The 18,053-nt window shown below is 34.4% G+C and overlaps 1 protein-coding gene across 10 annotated transcripts in view; it reads left to right on the plus strand.

Moving 5' to 3' along the window:
- The window catches only part of LOC127499456 (protein mono-ADP-ribosyltransferase PARP6-like), a 36,354-nt gene that overhangs the window by 17,684 nt on the left and 617 nt on the right, over positions 1–18,053 (plus strand). For 5 of the 10 annotated variants that reach the window (XM_051869786.1, XM_051869793.1, XM_051869788.1 and 2 more), the window contains 13 exons: positions 2,256–2,351; positions 4,624–4,716; positions 4,792–4,917; positions 5,521–5,586; positions 5,875–5,942; positions 6,047–6,095; positions 6,175–6,287; positions 8,570–8,642; positions 10,772–10,841; positions 12,441–12,520; positions 12,594–12,660; positions 14,244–14,328; positions 15,611–18,053. The exon at positions 15,611–18,053 is cut by the window's right edge and continues 617 nt beyond it. In XM_051869786.1, the coding sequence (XP_051725746.1) occupies positions 2,256–2,351; positions 4,624–4,716; positions 4,792–4,917; positions 5,521–5,586; positions 5,875–5,942; positions 6,047–6,095; positions 6,175–6,287; positions 8,570–8,642; positions 10,772–10,841; positions 12,441–12,520; positions 12,594–12,660; positions 14,244–14,328; positions 15,611–15,713 (1,089 nt within the window). In that variant the 3' untranslated portion in view covers positions 15,714–18,053. Of the gene's footprint in view, positions 1–2,255; positions 2,352–4,623; positions 4,717–4,791; positions 4,918–5,520; positions 5,587–5,874; positions 5,943–6,046; positions 6,096–6,174; positions 6,288–8,569; positions 8,643–10,771; positions 10,842–12,440; positions 12,521–12,593; positions 12,661–14,243; positions 14,329–15,610 lie in introns of those variants that run through there. The other 5 variants (XM_051869791.1, XM_051869794.1, XM_051869792.1 and 2 more) reach the window with 4 other exon arrangements.

The following is an 18,053-nucleotide window of genomic DNA, read 5'->3' on the forward strand; positions in this document are numbered from 1 at the left end:
GAATTAATTATTATATGTTGCGCACAATTTAGTAAAACAAGGGAACAAATTATTATATGTTGCGCACAATTTAGTAAAACGAGGGAACGAATTATTGTTTGTACCATTTAGTAAAACGAGGTAATGAATAATCGTTCGTACAATTTAGTAAAACGAGGGAACGAATTATCGTTCATACGTTTTAGTAAAACGAGGGAACGAATTATATAGTGTGCAAGATTTAGTAAAACAAGGGAACGAATTATTATATGGTGCGCACAATTTAGTAAAACGAGGGAACAAATTATTGTTTGTACGATTTAGTAAAACGAGGGAATGAATTATCGTTCATACAATTTAGTAAAATGAGGGAATGAATTATCGTTCATACAATTTAGTAAAATGAGGGAATGAATTATCGTTCATACAATTTAGTAAAATGAGGGAATGAATTATCGTTCGTACAATTTAGTAAAAACGAGGGAACGAATTATTATATTGTGTGCACAATTTAGTAAAACGAGGGAACGAATTATCGTTCATACGTTTTAGTAAAACAAGGGAACGAATTCTCGTTTGTACGATTTAGTAAAATGAGGGAATAAATTATTATATTGTGCGCACAATTTAGTAAATCGAGGGAATGAATTATCGTTCATACAATTTAGTAAAACGAGCGAACGAATTATTATATCGTACGCACAATTTAGTAAAACAAGGGAACGAATTATCGTTCGTACAGTTTAGTAAAACTAGGGAACGAATTATTATATTGTGCGCACAATTTAGTAAAACGAGGGAATGAATTATCGCTCATACAATTTAGTAAAATGAGGGAATGAATATGACGTATTAGTAAGTCGTGGAAACAAATTGTTAATTTGTGGCCACGATATACATATTTTTTCCCACATATCATGTGGAAATTAAATATTTAATTAAAAAAAAACAACAACAGTCCAGTGAATTATTGAAAATTAATGCACGCCTAAAGTGATAATGTAACTTGAATGTGCGTTATTATTCAAGAATTCATCTGGAATAATTTGTTTTGTTTTTACCAGGTTTACCACTTATACATGTGTTTATCTCAAGACATTTTCAGGTTTTCATTCTTCAAAGGCTCTCATTTCTTAACTTGAAGGGTTAGTCCACCCAAAAATAAAAATTCTCTCATCATTTCCTCATTCCATCAACGATGTATATGACTTTCTTTCTTCAGATAAAGATTTTTAGGAAAATAATCCATCGTCGTGACGCATTTTTGGGTGAACTATCCCTTTAAATCTCTTTACGCTACATATAAAGTGCTTAAAACTGCAGTTATTAGTTCATAAAGAACATGGTGGAGTGATGTGCAGCTGTAACTTCATAGCCGTTCTGTTATTACAGCAATAAGGTTCAAGAGGTCATGCTATAGAGTGAAGAACAGTCACGGCTAAAGCATGTTTCAGTGGCATTCACAATATAGCATTATATAACAGGAGCCGTATTGCTGAAATAACATCACAGCTATATTTAGGACACATCCGCATTCATTCAAATGTGATTTTGTGAAACATGATGGTGAGCTTGGGGTCGGTAAGATTTTATTTAAAAAAAAAAAAAAGAAATTAATACTTTTATTCATCAAGGATGCATTACATTGATAAAAAGTGACAGTACCACTAACATATGACTGTTTTCAACATTGATAATAATCATAAATGTTTCTTGAGCAGCAAATCATCATATTAGAATGATTTCTGAAGGATCATGTGACACTGAAGACTGGAGTAATGATGCTGAAAATTCAGCTTTGATCACAGAAATAAATTATACTTTACTATATATTCACATAGAAAACAGCTGTTTTAAACTGTAAAAATATATCACAATTTTTACTGTATTTTTTATTAAATTAACACAGCCTTGGTGAGCAGAAGAGACTTCTTAACAAATCTTACTGACTCCAGACTTTTGAACCGTAGTGTGTATTTTGTGTATTTTAGCACAACTGGAACACTGGATTGATCAATCAGAATCTAGAATTGGAACAATAATTAACAAGAAAATTAATTAAAGAAAATTAAACAATGCAAAAATGAATAATGCAGTTTCCAGTTTGTCTTTTTGGCTCATAACCGCAGTCATCATCAAGCCATATTACACAACAGACTCATGATGTGCTCCATTTCCTCTGTGATCGCCCTGCGCTCCTCTTGATCTTCCTCTGACAGTGGATCACTTCAGCTCCGCGCGTCTTCTGATTATCACCTCTGTGTTTTCTCTGTAAGATAATGAAATACTCTGAGCAGCGGATCCCCACTCTGAACGAGTACTGTGTGGTTTGTGACGAGCAGCACGTCTTTCAGAACGGATCCATGCTGAAGGTGAGCGTCAGCTTTAGGCTGTCAGAACCGTGGCCACGCGATTGACCTGCAAAAAATGATGTTCTTTGTCTTGTTTTCCAGTACAAACATCTAAACATTCTTAAATCAAGATACATTTACTGGAGAAGCAAAATTAAGTCTTGTTTCATGAAAAAATGTATCAAAATTAGTGTGTTTTTGCTTAAAACAAGAAAAAATATCTGCCAGTGGGGTAAGAAAAGTAAGATTGTTTTTCTCTGCTGGCAGATATATTTTTTTCTTGTTTTAACCTTAAACTCACGTAATTTTTCATAAAACAAGACTTGTTAACTGTCATTGTCCCACTAGTACTTTTTATTGCCTTTTTTTCCTATCACATATTTTAGTAATCATCATAAATTAGGTATCATTCAGAAGCTTAAACACAAATTCATCCTATGAAACCATTTTAAAATCGTCTTTGCAGTCTCCTCCCCCTAGTGGGCAGTGTCATGTTTCATATTAAAAAAAAATTCCTGCACTATTTTATAATTAATTCATTTTCTAAACTTGACAAATATTCCATATTTGTTGACTGTGATAACAGTGATATTGTGAGAGAAATGTATTAATTTTTTGACAGGAGAATGCGGTATTTTTGGTACAGTGCCTAAACAAAATCTCACAGGAACCTCAATTTTTGTGATATTAACTTAAAATTTGGAACACAGCTTGGTTAGACACATGGCTTTGATTTTATTATTTTGTAAAATATATATTTTGAATAAAATAAAAATGTTTAGTGCAGTACATTTAATTTGCAGTAAACTTTTTAACACTTTTATTTTTTTGACGTACAATAATCTTCTTTAAAAAGAGACCAACCTTAAGTCTGTAGTTCGGATAGTGCATTTTCACGTCTATGTTCAACAAAAAATGAAAATTATGTCATCATTTACTCACCCTTAAGAAGATATTTTGAAGAATGTGGCTAACAGTTTCTGGTCCCCATTGACTTCCAAAGTATTTTTTTTCTATACTATGGAAGTCAGTGGGGACCAGCAACTGTTAGGTTATACCAACATTCTTCAAAATATCTTCCTTTATGTTTAACAGAAGAAAGAACTTCATTCAGGTTTAGAAAAACTTTTTAGAAAAACATTTTTTGGGTGAACTATCCCTTTAAGTAAATGCCTTAAATCTTGATTTAACCCTCTGGTGTTGTTCGGCCATTTTAGACCAGAATTTCTATTTATTTATTTATTTATTTTTTAAATTGCTACTTCATCAGAGTGGTATGAAACTCAGGGACTTTTGCAGCAGTCGCTATGTGACCACAAACAAAAAACAAAAAAAAATTGTGGGCTTGATTTGAAAAAACTAAATAGTCGTAAAAAAATAGTCACACTTGTGTTGTTCGCGGTCAAAAATGGCCGCCATAGGAAATGAATGGGCAAAAATATTAAAAGACAGATAATTTTTTGTGTACAATCTACAAATCACCCACGATGCAGAAAAAAGTGCACAGCAATGAAGGTTACACTCTAAAACATTGAGAAAACTAAACACTTGTACACTATTATACACACACACAAATGAACCGATGTGGCTGAAACAATATGGCAAAATTGAGCCTGAAGACTCAAATAAGAGGTTGAAATCAGGTTGATTAGGCTCTGATAAAGCATTCCTTTTCATTTGTGTTACATTTTTGTTGAATTTTGATGTTATGTGTAACAAAATGTCTTCTGTGTTCAGGTTTGACTGCAGTAAAATTAATGCAAAAACTGACACTTCAAATCAACATATCAAACAAAAAATATCTAAACCTTGACAAAAAGACGTCTTTGAGAGTATCTAAATATATATCCAGATCCACAACTTAATAAAAATAAGTATTTATGATGGCACTAATCTAAATCCTTCAAAAATTGGATTTTTGTCTCTATTTTAACATGAAATTGAAAAGTAATTAAAAAAAATCTGAATGTTTTTGTATTATTTTCAGTGAGAAAAAAAATTATCATAATTATTGCATAAATATTAATTAGTACCATGAAATTCTCTCAAAATACAAAATAATAAAGAAAAAATATTATTGAACAAAACTATATTACATTGATTTTACTGAAAATAAAAAAGTCACTTTTGACCGCGAACAACACAAGTGTGACTCCCAAATGAACAATACCAGAGGGTGTTCCGATATTTGTACTGGAAAACAAAACATAACTACTTTTTTTGCAGTGTGGCTCATCATGTGTTGCTCATGTGGCTCAGTTCATGCCTCTAATTGGCTGATTTTTCCCGCCAGCCCGCGGTGTGCACGAGAGAGCTGTGCGTGTTTTCCTTCTACACTCTGGGTGTGATGTCAGGAGCGGCTGAAGAAGTTGCCACAGGCGCTGAGGTGCGGTCGTACGCTACGTGCTTGTTCAATTTATCTGTATCCTTTCTCTAAATGATGTTTGATGTTGATCTTCAGGTGGTGGACCTGCTGGTGGCCATGTGTCGAGCCGCTCTGGAGTCGCCCCGCAAAAGCATCATCTTTGAGCCCTACCCATCCGTGGTCGACCCCAATGACCCCAAAACACTCGCATTCAACCCGAAGGTGACCGTCTCTACCTGCACTCATATGAGCTGTTGCTCTTTCTGCTACTCTGAAAATTAATTAGTATAGATGTAGATTTAGTGGATTAAAAAAAAACATTTGTTTTTAGCCAGAAATTTGCAATGCAAGAGGGCTGAAAGCATCATAGTTATTAGTTAGCAGCATGTTTACAATGTACTGATTATTATTTTTGTCTTTCTCAGTATAAATATCTAAACAGAAATTGGCTTATGAGATCAAGTCTTGTTTTCTTCCAAAAAATATTAAAATTAAATGAGATTATACTCAAGAAAACAAAGATAAATATCTGTCCTTGGTAAGAAAATAATCTTGTTTTTTCTTTGAATTAAGTTGATTTTTCTGACCCTGTGGACAGATTTTTTTTTTTTTTAAGCATAAACTCTAATATCTTAAGTAACTTTGCTTCTCAAATTAATCTTGATTCAAAAATGTTTAGATATTTCTAATCAAAATAAGACAAAAATATTAAGTGAGAAAAAAATGTTTAGACTTTAAGTTTAACCAGCATCAAATCTCTCCTTTCTTTTGTGTGTGTGTGTGTGTGTGTGTGTGTGATTATTGTACTGATCCTGTGCCGAACAGAAGAAGAATTATGAGCGTCTGCAGAAAGCTTTAGACAGTGTGATGTCTATTCGAGAAATGACGCAGGTACAGCAGCAGAAATAAAGCTGAGCAGATATGTTCATTAATATTTCATGATTCATCTGGTTTGATTGTCCAGATTTTTTTTTTTGAGGAGGAGGAGCTCAAAAAGAAAACCTTAGAAAGCCAGAAATTATGCTTAAATCTCTATAGCATATCTGTCCTACAATGTTCAAATGAAATATCCTTAGTAAATCATTCAATTGCTAAATTAAAGTTTGAATATATATATATATGATACTGATAAATGAGTTATCCGAGGCTGTTTTGCCGTAACTGTACTTGTATTTTCAGGGCTCGTATCTGGAAATTAAGAAGCAGATGGATAAACTGGATCCTCTGGCTCATCCGTTACTGCAGTGGTAAGTTAATAAGAAACAGACCAGACATTACAGTGATTTTACCACAGTAAATGTGTTTTGGGCCCCCTGGTGGTTTATTGCACTCACTGTGTCTCTCTCTGCAGGATCATATCCAGTAACAGGTCTCATATTGTGAAGCTGCCACTCAGTAGGGTAAGATGAACACTTGTAAATACAACAACAGCTTGTCATTGTTCATCTTCTTCACTTCTGTATTCTTCTCTGTGTATAGCAGCTGAAGTTCATGCACACGTCGCATCAGTTCCTGCTGTTGAGCAGTCCGCCAGCGAAAGAAGCTCGATTTCGCACCGCTAAGAAACTCTACGGGAGCACCTTCGCCTTTCAGTGAGTCACAGTGACCTGCTGAAGCACACGGACACACATCACACAGAATCAGACTCGCCCCGTCTGCACTCGCTGCATGAAACACTTCCATCATAATTAACACAGCTGTCTTCACTGAAGGCAGTCCAGCAAACTACAGTTTTATTGAATATAACGGGAGTTTTTTGCATCATGCAGTATAACAGGGTTCCCGAAGGTCCTTAAAAATTAAAGTTTTAAGAAAAGTGTTAATTCTCATTTCAAGTGCTGTTAAATTTGGGGGGAACACAGGAATCGCGATATGGCTTAATGTGCATATTAAACTTCAAAAGGCTATGAATTAATTGGGTAACCCCATATATTTCTGCTCTTCCTTCAGAGAGTGATATTTCATTTTCAGCCCGTGTATCAAATCTAATGTGCATTCTCAAAATCTAAACAATTAGCATAATATATATATATATATATATATATATAATTTAGAAAGGCATCTATCTTTTATAAACATCCAATTTATACACTGAAAAATTAATACATCTAAAATTTGTTTCTATTAAGTTACATTATTATTATAGTTTTTCTACTCACTATAATAATGTACTGTTAAATGTTATTTATTTATTTATTTATTTATTTTCAATCTTTTTTATTTATATTAATCAATTTTTATTTATTTTAATAGATTAATAACTAACTAATAACAATATTTATTTATTAAACTTTATTTATTTTAATTTAATTTCTTTATTTTAATCTTATTATTTCTTTATTTTTTATTTTTTAAGTTTTTCTCTAGACTTTTCCCAGGACCTCAGTTTGAAAATCCCTGTTTTAAATGAAAATAAATATGAAACAACAACAACAACCTTGTTTAGTTCCCTTTAATCATTGCTGTCAGAATTAGAAAAACAATAAAAACTTATGAATATGGCATTTAGCATGAATCGGGCACAATCCACAAATCCCGTGTTTTATTGAGAGAGAACCATTATCCAACGTTAAGCATGAAAATTAGTTTTAAATACATTAAATGGTGTTTTGGCCTCAATTTTATTCTCTTATTTGATCATATTCAACAAGTAAAATCTTAGAATAATGTTAAAATGTTTATATAACCAGGTTCAATTCAGTTCATTTTAGAAAAAAATACTGCAAAAAATGCTTTTCTTACTTAGTATTTTTGTCTTGTTTCCAGTACAAATATGTAAAAAATCTTAAATCAAGATGTATTTACTAATGTAGTAAAATGCCATAACATATTATGTCTTGTTTTCTGGGAAAAAGGAGTTTTTGCTTAAAAAAAAAAGCAAAATTATCTGCCAATAGGGTAAGAAAATCCATCTTGTTTCTGTTTGAATTATGATTATTTTTCTTACCCCATTTTGCCAGATCATTTAGCTTTTTTCACTTAATTTTGATTTATTTCCCCAGAAAACAAGACATAATATCTTATGGCATTTTACTACATTAGTAAATACATCCTGATTTAAGAATTTTTAGATATTTGGACTGGAAACAAGACAAAAATACTAAGTAAGAAACACATTGTTTGCAGTGTTGTAGGTTAAGAACAAAAATGTGACTTATTTATGAGTTTTTGTAGCTTATTCATTTAAATCTGGCAAGAAATCAGATTTATAAGTCGTTGATCAGGTTACTATTCAGAGCGCAATGAAATGTTCCTGACAGACCACCAGTACAAAAATATCAGGAGGGTTAAAGATAATAACAGGTTTATTTTGGGTGCAGACTTTTTATAAATTTGATTCAACTCCAGGTGGTCTAAATTTAAAAATGCCAGGACAACGCTTCAGTTATTTGCTGCTATTTCTGTGCTTTTTATGTTATTTTTATCGACACATTTCCACTTTTAGACCTTACAAGAAATAAAAGTCGCCCAAAAACAGCCAACAAAAGTCTAGCGTAACTCTTTCAAGAAGCAGAAATATCTCCAGACAGCTGTGTTTAAAAATACACCTGTGCCGGATTTAACATCCGCTGTGCTGTTCCTTTCTGAACGTTGCATCATAGTGTACAGGTCATCAGAATTTTTGTCACATTTATAAAACTCGATTTTGACATTTCCTGAAATGTGAGTGGTGCAAAACTATAGGACGTCTGCTATGCAGTTGCTAAGGTGTTGTAGGAAGAGTTGCTTGTTGTTCCAAAGAGTCTTGCACCATCTTGCACTGTGATTTTGTGGTCTGCAGGATTTTTTCACCTGTTTTATCATCCACCTCCAAAATAATAATGAGCATCGTAACATTTACTTACTGCTATTTCCTCTCTCTGTCTCTGTCTAGTGGTTCCCATATTGAGAACTGGCACTCGGTTCTGAGAAATGGACTGGTCAATGCCTCTTATACTAAACTGCAGGTATGTAAATGACATCAGTCAGCTGATCTCAGAGCGTCTCCTCATTGGACAGCTCATGTTCTCAGACTATCCAGATTTCATTAATGGTTAGATTCATCAGACACCAGAGTTCTGCTTCTTTTATTAAAGAATGGATGGTGTTTGATTGGCCGTATGCCACATTATGTCATGAATGAAGATGAATATGAGTCGGTCTCCAGTGTTGTTTCTTTTCATTTCACTGAAGTCTTTGAGAACGGTGTGAATGTGGCGTTTAATGAGGTTTCTAAGGGGTTTGTGTTCAACAGTTTTGTCCAAGAAAACAACAAAATGATCTGTTGTTATGACATCTGTCCATGTTGATCATCTGTCTTCTGTTGCTTGTTGACGTCATGTTTTTCTCCTGGAAGGACGTCTGTAATTTCATTCAGTCCTACAGCTGTAAACTCTTGTTCATAACGCATGTTCATGTATCATTGTCTTCACTGGAAGCCATCATCATCCATCTTCTTCCTGAGCAGGTCTTTCCTGCGTCACTCGTTCCTCATGCTTTACTCCATATTCTCACATGATGCTGTTCTTTTCATTCTTGGCTGTGATTGGCCGGTGTCATTGAATGAATCACCTCATGCGTCTGTGATCGTGTCAGAGTTGTGTGTGTTTGCTTTCTGTGTGTTGCTCTTCTTGGTGCACTGCAACTTGCTTAGTATTTTTGTCTTGTTTTCTGTTAAAAATATCTAAAAAAATTCTTAAATCAAGATACATTTAGTTTAGAAGCATTTAAGTGTGGAAAAGCATCAAAATGAAGCGAGTTTATGCTGAAAAACAAAAATATGTCTGTGAGGTCAGAAAACAAGGTTATTTTTCTGACCCCTCTGACATATTTTTGTACACTCTAAACGATGCTGGTTTAAAAACAACCCAAGCTGGGTTAAAAATGGACAAACCCAAAAATTATGATTAGGTTCTTTTAACCCAGCAATTGAGTTATATTTATTAATTATATTTGGGTTGTTTTAACCTAGAGATTGGGTTATATTTATTAATTATGATTGGGTTGTTTTAACCCAGCGTTTGGGTTGTTTTAACCCAGAGATTGGGTTATATTTATTAATTATGATTGGGTTGTTTTAACCCAGCGTTTGGGTTGTTTTAACCCAGCGGTTGGGTTGTTTTAACCCAGAGATTGGGTTATATTTATTAATTATGATTGGGTTGTTTTAACCCAGCGGTTGGGTTGTTTTAACCCGGTGTTTGAGTTATATTTATTAATTATGATTGGGTTGTTTTAACCCAGCGTTTGGGTTGTTTTAACCCAGAGATTGGGTTATATTTATTAATTATGATTGGGTTGTTTTAACCCAGCGTTTGGGTTGTTTTAACCCAGCGGTTGGGTTGTTTTAACCCAGAGATTGGGTTATATTTATTAATTATGATTGGGTTGTTTTAACCCAGCGGTTGGGTTGTTTTAACCCGGTGTTTGAGTTATATTTATTAATTATGATTGGGTTGTTTTAACCCAGAGTTTGGGTTGTTTTAACCCAGAGATTGGGTTATATTTATTAATTATGATTGGGTTGTTTTAACCCAGAGATTGGGTCATATTTATTAATTATGATTGGGTTGTTTTAACCCAGAGATTGGGTCATATTTATTAATTATGATTAGGTTGTTTTAACTCAGAGATTGGGTTATATTTATTAATTATTACTGGGTCGTTTTAACCCAGTGATTGGGTTGTTTTGACCCAGCGGTTGGCTTAAATGTTTGTTAACCTATTTTGGGTTCATTTTAAGCAAGCAATACAGTAATTTTTAAACAATAGTTGAGTTAAATAAAACTACCCAGCAGGTTGATCAAACATTTAACCCAATCGCTGGGTTAAAACAACCCAATACCGCTGAGTTTGTCCATTTTTAACCCAACTTTGGGTTATTTTTAACCCAGCATTTTTCGAGTGTATCTTGTTTAAGATATTTGTAATGGAAAACAAGACAAAAATACAGAGGGAGAAACTCATTTTTGCAGTGCTGTGTTGATCTGATTCTTGGGCTCACATGTGAAAGTGTCTCTGCCGCACTTTGTTTCTCTTCCACGGGGAGCGTGTTCATCGTATAACTCTCTCCTCCTGTTCTTCTCTTTCATCAAAGCTGCATGGAGCAGCATATGGGAAGGGCATCTATCTGAGCCCCATATCCAGTATTTCCTTTGGATACTCAGGTACGATCCAAACCTGCGTCCTCCATGTGTCCGCTCTGGGTTTGTGTTCGCTGGGCTGTTCTTTGGGGCGTCTGAAACCAAAAGCACATCTCAGTCTCTCTCTTTGTAACAAACACATCAGCCATTGTTTTCTGATGCATTTAAATGTTTTGCTGTGCATGGATGCTTTGATTTTAATACTCTTTTTGAATCAATAATGTGTTTTTTCTGGGGTTTTTTTCTGTTTTTCCTTTTCCAGACTGCTAAAAATCATTTTTTCATCAGTATTTTGTATTGTTTTTATAGAAGCTCGTTTCCGCCACTGAATAAAAAATTAAAAATTTATAATTGCGACAATCTCGCAATTCTGACTTTTTTCTCAGAATTGTGAGTTTATAATACGCAATTGCAAGTTATAAAGTCAGAATTGTGAGTTATTGCTCGTCATTGCGAGTATATATTTCACAATTCTGAGAAAAAAGGTCAGAATTGAGAGGAAAAGTCAGAATTGCAAGTTTATATCTTGCAATTGTGAGTTTATATCTCACAATTCTGAGAAAAGAAGTCAGATTTATAAGATAGAAAGTCGCAATTACCTTTTTTATTTTTTATTTAGTGGTGGAAACAGGCTTCCAAATGTTTTCCAGTGAAAATTTCTTTAAAACTACATGTATATACTTGAGAAGCAAATTTGTATAAGATAATACACTGCAAAAAAAAAATTTTTTTTTGTCTTGTTTTCCAGTACAAACATTTAAACATTCTTAAATCAAGATACATTTACTTGAGAAGGAAAATTGCTTAAGATATTACGTTTTGTTTAAAACAAGCAAAATAATCTGAAAATGGGGTAAGCAAAATAATCTTATTTCAAACCGAAAACAAGATTATTTTGCTTACCCCATTGGCAGATTTTTTTTTTTTTGCTTGATTTAAGGAAAAACTCACTTATTTTTGACATATTTTTTCTGAAAACAAGAAAATAATTTTTACTTGTCAAGAAAATGCTTCTTGATTTAAGAATTTTTGGATATTTGGACTGGAAACAAGACAAAAAATCTAAGTAAGAAAAGCATTTTTTGCAGTGAAGGATGTTTACTGGAAAACAAGACAAATTAAATTAAAAAATCCTGACTAACAACATGATTTTTGCAGTGCACAACACATGCCGGTGATGATGCCAAAGTCGTCTCAATCTCACATGTTTCCTTCAAAGAAAAATGAGCTCTGCACTGGACACTTAAACCTGCCGATCAAACTAAAAACCACTAACATCATGGATCACAATGCTGAATAATCTTATCACCAACAATGACAACCCGGTCTAGTTAGTAGCTGTGTGACGAGTGTCAAAATAACCAACAACAGAATCCTGCAGGAAGTCTGTGGAGGAAAACTGTCAGTATGACCATCAAAGAAGATCCAGGACAGAATCTCTCAACAAAAAAAAAGAGAATGTCTACAACAAGATTAGAAATTTAACAAGCTGTATACAGAAAAACATAATAAGTTATATAATTCTATGATTTTGTTCTGGCTTCATTCGAACACCGACATCATTTCACTGGAGATGAGATGAAATGTTGTCACATAGATTTCTGTGTGTTTGTGTGTGTTTAGGAATGGGGAAGGGACAGCATCGCATGCCCACTAAAGATGAACTCGTCCAGCGTTATAATCGAATGAACACAATGCCACAGGTACGACAGTGACGTCACGTGTATTTACAATCTGTGCTCGTCAGAGGTATAAACGTGTGTGTTTGTGCTTCAGCAGAGTCGGCCGATACAGTCGCGTTTCCTCCAGAGCAGGAATTTGAACTGCATCGCTCTCTGTGAAGGTAAAGCATCTCAAACACCTGATCTCACAGAAAACAGTGTCACAGCTAGAGTTGAGGGAGAATCTAATCGCAGCGGTCACTTTTATTCACGACTTAAGCCAGAAAAACAAACATTGTTGTCGTGCCTCCCCTAAAGGGAGGGAGTAAACAAGAAACAGGTGGGATTAATCAATTAACAAATGAGGAACTATGGAAACATATGGGAACATACTTAGAAACCATGGCTGTGTTCAAAATCGCCCCCTATACCCTTAAATATGGCACTATTTGAGCGGACAGCCATTTGTAGTGGTGTCCGAAACTATAGTGGACATTATCAAGTGCATTCATTCAATCCCACAATGCTCTGCAATTACAAATGTACAACTCAATGGCTAAAGAATACCCATAATCTGAATGCCGAATGAATTCCTGTGTCTGACCAGAAGATGGTGCCCGCAGCTGAATCATCCATCCATCCATCCATTTTTCAAACTGCTGGTCCAATGTGGGTACAGCGTAATATCATTCAGGCATAAATTCCTTTTAAATTGATTATTAAATGGCTTAATTAAGGTTTATACACTCCCTCATGTAGACTATATTAGTGGACTAATGTAGGGAGTAGTGAATGAGGGTATGGGGGCGATTTTGAACACAGCCCATGACAACTGAGGAGACGAGAAACCTCATGTGACAGTTTGTTTGATACATTTATATATTGAATAAATTGACTTGTCTTCTCTTAAACCCTGTTTCTCAACCAAAATTTGTGCATGTTATGATGAGTGTGAAGTGTTATGTAATAGTTTTATTATAGTTGCATTAATGTTTGAATTAGCTTTTATTTTTATCTTTTTAGTTTTCATGTCAATTTTACTTTTTTTTTTTTTTGTAATTTCGTTATGTGCTTTTTGTCATTTTATTTTTTAAATATTGATATTTAGGTTTAATTTAGCATATTTTTTATTTCAGTTTTAGTTTTTATTTATTGCCAGTTAACTCTTTCCCTGCCAGCGTTTTTTTTTTAAAAAAAGCTGCCAGCCACCTCCAGCATTTTTAATAATTTTCACAAAAATTTCATGGCTCCCAGAATATTTTGTTGTATGAATATCTGAACATGCAAATATATCAAAAGAAAAAGCAGAGCCTCTGCTTTTAAACAAAAATAAAACAAAACAAATACTCTAGCTTCATGCATTCTTTTTTTATCAACACTTGAATGTGGGTAAGTTTCATAAAAAAAGCAACATTTTAAACAAAACACTTTTTTTTTTTTCAGCATGCATAAACAATGCTTCTATCGCTTGTTTCTGTTTCTTCTTCGCCCGTGTTTTGATCTGAAGATTCTGTACTGTTTCAGAAGATGCATAATAGCGCCCCCTATGGTATAACAGTGAAAAAACTGAAAGCCTAAAAATTACTCATTGGTGGGGAAAGAGATAGTAATTTTAGTGCTTTAACTTAATCTTATATCAGTTAATTTTTCAACTAATATTTATACTTTATTTTATTTCAGCTTTATTTCAATTAACAGAAATGTTTTAAATAGTTTTAGTTAATGATAATATCCCTGGTGTGAACATCTGTTTCTCTGTTCACAGTGATCACATCAAAAGACCTGCAGAAACATGGAAACATCTGGGTGTGTCCGGTGTCTGACCACGTCTGCACACGCTTCTTCTTTGTGTGAGTGTCTGTGCCAGAGAATCTACGGAAGCCCTAAGAGGCCAAGCATTGTTGTTTTGCTCTCGTTTTCTTGTGATCTCAACAAAACAAAACTAGGGATGCATCGATTTGAAAATTTTGGTCGATACCGATAACCGATAATTCTTTATATTTGAAAGCCGATAACCGATATATTGGCCGATTAAATCTAAATCCAAATTTTTATATAATTTTTGAGAGCCTGATTACAAAAACAAAAGTCTCACCATTAAAAGCCATGTCCCGAACACACAATTATAATGTTCTCATTATAATATTATGTAGTCTATATGACAGACTTGTGCTGTACATGTTGTACTTAACTGTATTTTCCTTTTTGAAGTGATTTCAATCATATTTAAAGCAATTCAAAACCATCATGGTGGACAGTGCACATCTGAAGTGTCTCAGCTGAAGGAAATAATCCATTATTTATTGGCTTTAATATATCGGCCAAATTTTCTTATTGGGCCGATAACATTAAAAATGAACATATATCGGCCGATACTGATATGGTGACTGATATATTGTGCATCCCTAAACAAAACAGCTGTTTTCTCATGATCTTGATATAACAAAACTCAACACAACATAACAAACTTTGTTTTCTAATGACCTTGTTTTTTTTTATGTTGAGTTTTGTTTTATCAGGATCATGAATAAACAACTGTTTTGCTATGTCAATATCACGAGAAATCAACTTATGTTGAGATCACTAGAAAATTGATTTGATATTATGAGAAAACAAGAAAGAAAATAATAATGCATGGCCTTTTAGGTCAACAGTAAGATATATATTAAGTAGTCCTGTCAAATTAATCGCAATTAATCGCATCTGACATAAAAGTTTGTAAATAAATAATGTGTGTATATATATATATATATATATATATATACATGTATATTGTAAATATGTATATATTTACAAACTTTTATGTTAGATGAAAATAAACAGCACTAATATTAAGTAAATAAAATGTGTATAGAAATACACAAAGCACAGACAAAAATAATGTATGTACACATATTATTATTGATATTTGCAATGGGAAAAAGTGCACAGAAATTGTGACTATGTACAGGTTGTTTGATAAATATGATTGATTTACATATTGCATATATAAATATATTGTACAGTGGTGCTGTTGCACATTAATAAATATTGCAGAATAATAAAAGTAGCTTAGCTCACACACAAAAATCATGATTTTTGGATGAAATATTGTTTAAATGTGATGTGTGCCGTCTCGTGTGTGTCTCTCAGGTATGAGGACGGTCAGGTGGGAGACGCTAATATTAACACACAGGAGCCCAAGATCCAGAAGGAAATCATGCGCGTCATCGGCACCCAGATCTACTCCAGCTGAACGGATCGGTTTCCTGCAGAGACGGTCGAGACGGACACATTTCCGGGCGGAAACAGAGAAGTGCCCGGCATCTCTCTCTCCTGCCCGCTGTCGTTCCTCGACTCTATTCCATCTATACTTTCTTTTTAGTATGGGATGCGGGTCTCCTCCGGTGTGGATTTCCCGTGTGGGGCGGATGAGCGACCCTCCGTTTAGATGAGATGAAGGAAAACTCCACACACGCTTTTATCGAGTGCAATAAGCCCCGCCCACGACCCTTTCTGACCTCTGAGTTGAGCTGCCGTCAGTCAAAAGCAGATAAGCGCCTGATTGGAGGAGACGTCGGCCAACGAAACTGTTCTGATTTTCTCTCGCTCGAACTCTTTTTCATATCAGTTCCAATCTGTTTGACGGATCACTAAATATCCATAAACATGAAAAACAAAAAAAGTCATTTAAAAATGTTTTTCCATCTCTGGATAGTAAATGATGAATCTTTGTGCATTCTTATTGTGTTTGTAAGACGTTATCCGCTGCTTTTTCTGACTGATGACACGTATTAATATCCCAGATGTATTTATCTCTGAGTTTCCTGCTGAAATCAATTTCCTGTCTTTTGTTCCTCAGCTCGCTGAGCTCCGCTTACACGCGTACAAGCGCTCGGCGTGATTTATCGCGGAACAGAACATGGATGAGAGGACAGGGACACGTCGTTACTCATCTTTATGCTTTTATCTTCTGGATGGCGCCGTCTGCGGCTTCTGAACCGGCGGGAAAGCGCGAGGTTTAGGGCCCTTCAGTGATGTCATCTGTCCTGTGGAACAAACTAAAGCAGACGCGTCAGAGGCTTTTAGTTCTGCTGTCAATTCTCAGACATTCCTGAGTGCTTGTGGGTCATTTCCACAAAGCTTACCTGCAGTCAAACGTTTGGACATTCTTCATTCCGACACTTTTCCACGTGTTATAATAGTAAACTGATGCAAACTGGGAATGATGTAGGGATCAAAACATGTGACACAAATTAAAACAGAGTTGAGATAATCTCTTTTTCCCTATTGTGACATATATTCATGTGTAATGATATGCACGGATAAATAATTTATAATAAATACTGCAAAATTCCATAAAAATAAGAATTGTCGGTAACACTTTACAATAAGCCTCCATTAACTAGCATTGCATTTGTTACAGTATTTATTCACGTTAGATAATAAAAGTACATGTTTTCATTGCTAGCTCATGTTCTAAATAATAAATATTTTCTAAAATAACTAATATAGTTAACTAATGTTGACAAATGAACACTCCGGGTTAAAAACAACCCAAAATGGGTTGAAAATGGACAAATCCAGTGACTGGGTTGTTTTAACTCAGCGGAACTGAGTTGTTTTAACCCAACGCTTGGGCTACTTTAACCCAGCGATTGGTTGCTTTAACCCAACAATTGGGTTGTTTTAATCCATTGGTTGGGTTGTTTTTAACCCAGTGATTGGTTGTTTTAACCCAACGATTGGGTTGTTTTAACCCAGCGATTGGTTGCTTTAACCCAACAATTGGGTTGTTTTAACCCACCGGTTGGGTTGTTTTAACCCAGCGATTGGGTTGTTTTAACCCAACGGTTGGGTTGTTTTAACCCAGCGATTGGGTTGTTTTAACCCAACGGTTGGGTTGTTTTAACCCAGCGATTGGGTTGTTTTAACCCAGTGATTGCGTTGTTTTAACCCATCGGTTGGGTTGTTTTAACCCATTTGTTGAGTTGTTTTAACCCAACGATTGGGTTGTTTTAACCCGGCGATTGGTTATTTTAACCCAGCAGGATTGAGTTGTTTTAACCCATTGGTTGTTTTAACCTATTGGTTGGGTTGTTTTTAACCCAACGATTGGGTTATTTTTAACCCAACGATTGGGTTATTTTTAACCCGGCGATTGGTTGTTTTAACCCATCGGTTGGGTTGTTTTAACCTGGCGATTAGTTATTTTAACCCAGCAGGATTGAGTTGTTTTAACCCAATGGTTGGGTTGTTTTGACCCAGTGATTGGTTGTTTTAACCCAGCGGTTGGGTTAAATGTTTGACCCCACAGGCTGGGTAGTTTTATTTAACCCAACTATTGTTTAAAAATGACTATATGTCTGGCTTAAAATGAACCCAAAATATGTTGGAAATTAAAAATCAGACACATAATTACTAGAGGAAACAATAATAATCAAAAGGTGAACATTTATTAATAAGCAATTTAATAAATGTTTATTGTTTAGTTATTATTCATTAAACTTATTAATAAATGTTAACTTCCAACCTATTTTGGGTTCATTTTAAGCCAGCGATATAGTAATTTTTAAACAACAGTTGGGTTGATTAA

This window comes from Ctenopharyngodon idella, chromosome 18 (genome assembly GCF_019924925.1).
Source record: "Ctenopharyngodon idella isolate HZGC_01 chromosome 18, HZGC01, whole genome shotgun sequence".
Lineage (NCBI taxonomy): Eukaryota > Metazoa > Chordata > Actinopteri > Cypriniformes > Xenocyprididae > Ctenopharyngodon > Ctenopharyngodon idella.